Below are 2509 nucleotides of genomic sequence, written 5' to 3' on the forward strand. Positions count from 1 at the left end.
TCAAAAGGTCAAAGCCGAAGAATGCTGGGGATATTCAGCCAGCGGGGACCAATCTATGTGGATACTATGTCTGTGAGATGATCCGGAGATACACCTCTGAGCGGGTTCCGAGTGATACCAATGCTAAGAGGAATAACCTTCGGATGATGCTTAGTCCGGAAGCTCGCTTCCGACCACTTCAAGAGGAACTAGCTGGATGGTTCAGCAGGGAAGTCCTCCATCCTAAAGGAGAACACCATTACGAGGACGTAGAACTTTATATGCATTAAATTATGTATGGAAACTTGTTCAAAATTGTATATGGTCATCCGATGATATTGAATATATATTGTATATTCCTCTTGAATTCTTTTTGGTTCCAATTTCAAATTTGTTTGAAATTGTACATTCATATGCATGTATGTAGTACGTAGAATATATGAAACTCCTTCAAAATTAAAATAAAGCACAAAAGAAATAAAACAATACAAATTAAACAGAAAACAGGTTTAGGGGGGGGCTAAAACCCTAAACCTGTGGCGGCCTTTAGTCGCGGTTGGCCAGAAGAACCGCGACTAAAGGTCCTCCGCCCCGACGGCCGCCTGGCGCCCACGTGGACGGGCCGTTAGTCGCGGTTGTTAAGCAACCGCGACTAAAGGTGGGGGGCCTTTAGTCGCGCCTATTTGGTCGCGGCTGCGCAACCGCGACTAATGGCAGTTGCGAACCGCGACCAAAGGCCTTTTTTCCACCAGTGGGCAAGCCCAACCTCAACCAGGACCAGCACCGGCAGGAGCTGGTGAACTGGGTGGACAAGGTTGGCGGCAAAGGGCCCGCTACCACGTTCGACTTCACCACCAAGGGCATCCTCAACGTGGCCGTGGAGGGCGAGCTGTGGCGGCTGCACGGCACAGACGGTAAGGCGCCAGGCATGATCGGGTGGTGGCCAGCCAAGGCGGTGACCTTTGTGGACAACCACGACACCGGCTCCACGCAGCACATGTGGCCCTTCCCTTCTGACAGGGTCATGCAGGGATATGCCTACATCCTCACGCACCCAGGGACGCCATGCATCGTGAGTTCGTCGTACCAATACATCACATCTCAATTTTCTTTTCTTGTTTCGTTCATAATAATAACAAACCATGACCGAACTGATGAAAAATAATTTTGGTTCTTCAGTTCTACGATCATTTCTTCGACTGGGGCCTGAAGGAGGAGATCGATCGCCTGGTGTCGGTCAGGACCCGGCACGGGATACACAACGAGAGCAAGCTGCAAATCATAGAGGCCGACGCCGACCTTTATCTCGCCGAGATCGACGGCAAGGTCATCGTCAAGCTCGGGCCAAGATACGATGTGGGGAACCTCATTCCGGGAGGCTTCAAGGTGGCCGCGCACGGCAATGACTATGCCGTATGGGAGAAAATATGAGCAAAATTGCGAGAGCAGCTCTACAAGTTCCTATATGATACATATTAGTCCGAGCTCACGCTGTTTACATAGTACAATTTAATACTTCCTCCATGTAAAAGTGAGGATGAGGGACATGCATTGTATTTTTGATAAAATAATGATTTATAAGGATTTTCGCACTCTTTCTTTCTTTAATAAAGACAACCAAAATGAGCATCTTAGATCAGATTAATATCGAAGAAAATAAAATCCACTACAATGGATATAGATAACCAAAAGATAAAATTACAATAAAACGCATACCGGTCTTTTTCTTTCTCTGATTTTCGCACTCTTGGTTTACCATTGTTAGTTGAACGAAAACTGGGCAACCATGACCAGTAACTCGTACGGGAGCATACGGAATTGTGTCACGGGGCTGAGGCGCACAAAAGCAATGGCGGGGTTTCCTCTTTTTGACCCAGAGTGGTTGTAGCTCTGCCTATGTAGTAAAGATTAAGGATTTACGAAGGTAGAGCTTCAGCCGTTGTGGATCAAAAGAAAAAAAGACTAAGGATTTACGTAAGAAAGAAGAAAGAAACAATTGCCTTCAACAATGCTACAACTGTCAGTTCTAAGTTAAAAATGAGGATGAGGGCCATCCGTTCTACTTTCTGATAAAATGCGCATGAATTGTATGGGAATGCAATACAGGATGCCTATATACGTAGTTCACGACTTGCATTGTTGTAGTTAATAAAATGCCATTTTCTTAATGTCCATCCTTTGGTTCACATTGTAGTTAATAAAATGACATTTTTCTTTTACAAAAGTGCAAATCTTGAACTAAATAAATTTGCTCCAAGTATCCAACACATAAACAGTATGTGGCAATAAAATTATTTTCAAACATATAACTTATGAACAGTATGTATGGTTTGCTAATGTGGCACTGTTGCATGTATAAATTAATGCAAAAAACTGTAGCTTATAATTGACGCGCATAGGTGCCAATGTGGCATGGTTGCTTGCTTAAGAAAAATAAGAAACGCTTCTCGTGAGTGGTCTGATGTGCAAACAAATCATCAGACCAATCCTGCGACGTATTTATCATTTCATTCTACGGTTGTGAGTTTCC

The 2509-nt window shown here is 44.4% G+C and overlaps 1 protein-coding gene across 1 annotated transcript; it reads left to right on the forward strand.

The window, feature by feature from the left end:
• Window positions 1-742: 742 nt before the first annotated feature.
• Window positions 743-1570, forward strand: LOC123406145 (alpha-amylase type B isozyme). The gene is made up of 2 exons (XM_045099623.1): window positions 743-1051; window positions 1159-1570. The coding sequence occupies exons 1-2, from the start codon at window positions 908-910 to the stop codon at window positions 1408-1410; spliced, it is 396 nt and encodes a 131-aa protein (XP_044955558.1). The 5' UTR covers window positions 743-907; the 3' UTR covers window positions 1411-1570.
• The last annotated feature ends 939 nt before the right edge of the window (window positions 1571-2509 follow it).

Source organism: Hordeum vulgare, chromosome 6H (assembly GCF_904849725.1).
Source record: "Hordeum vulgare subsp. vulgare chromosome 6H, MorexV3_pseudomolecules_assembly, whole genome shotgun sequence".
Lineage (NCBI taxonomy): Eukaryota > Viridiplantae > Streptophyta > Magnoliopsida > Poales > Poaceae > Hordeum > Hordeum vulgare.

Bases quoted from the DNA above. Each gene is read 5' to 3' on its own strand.
- LOC123406145 (XM_045099623.1), top strand. From the start codon at position 908: ATGATCGGGTGGTGGCCAGCCAAGGCGGTGACCTTTGTGGACAACCAC. The intron at 1,052-1,158 runs GTGAGTTCGTCG...TTGGTTCTTCAG, and splicing joins ACCCAGGGACGCCATGCATC to TTCTACGATCATTTCTTCGA.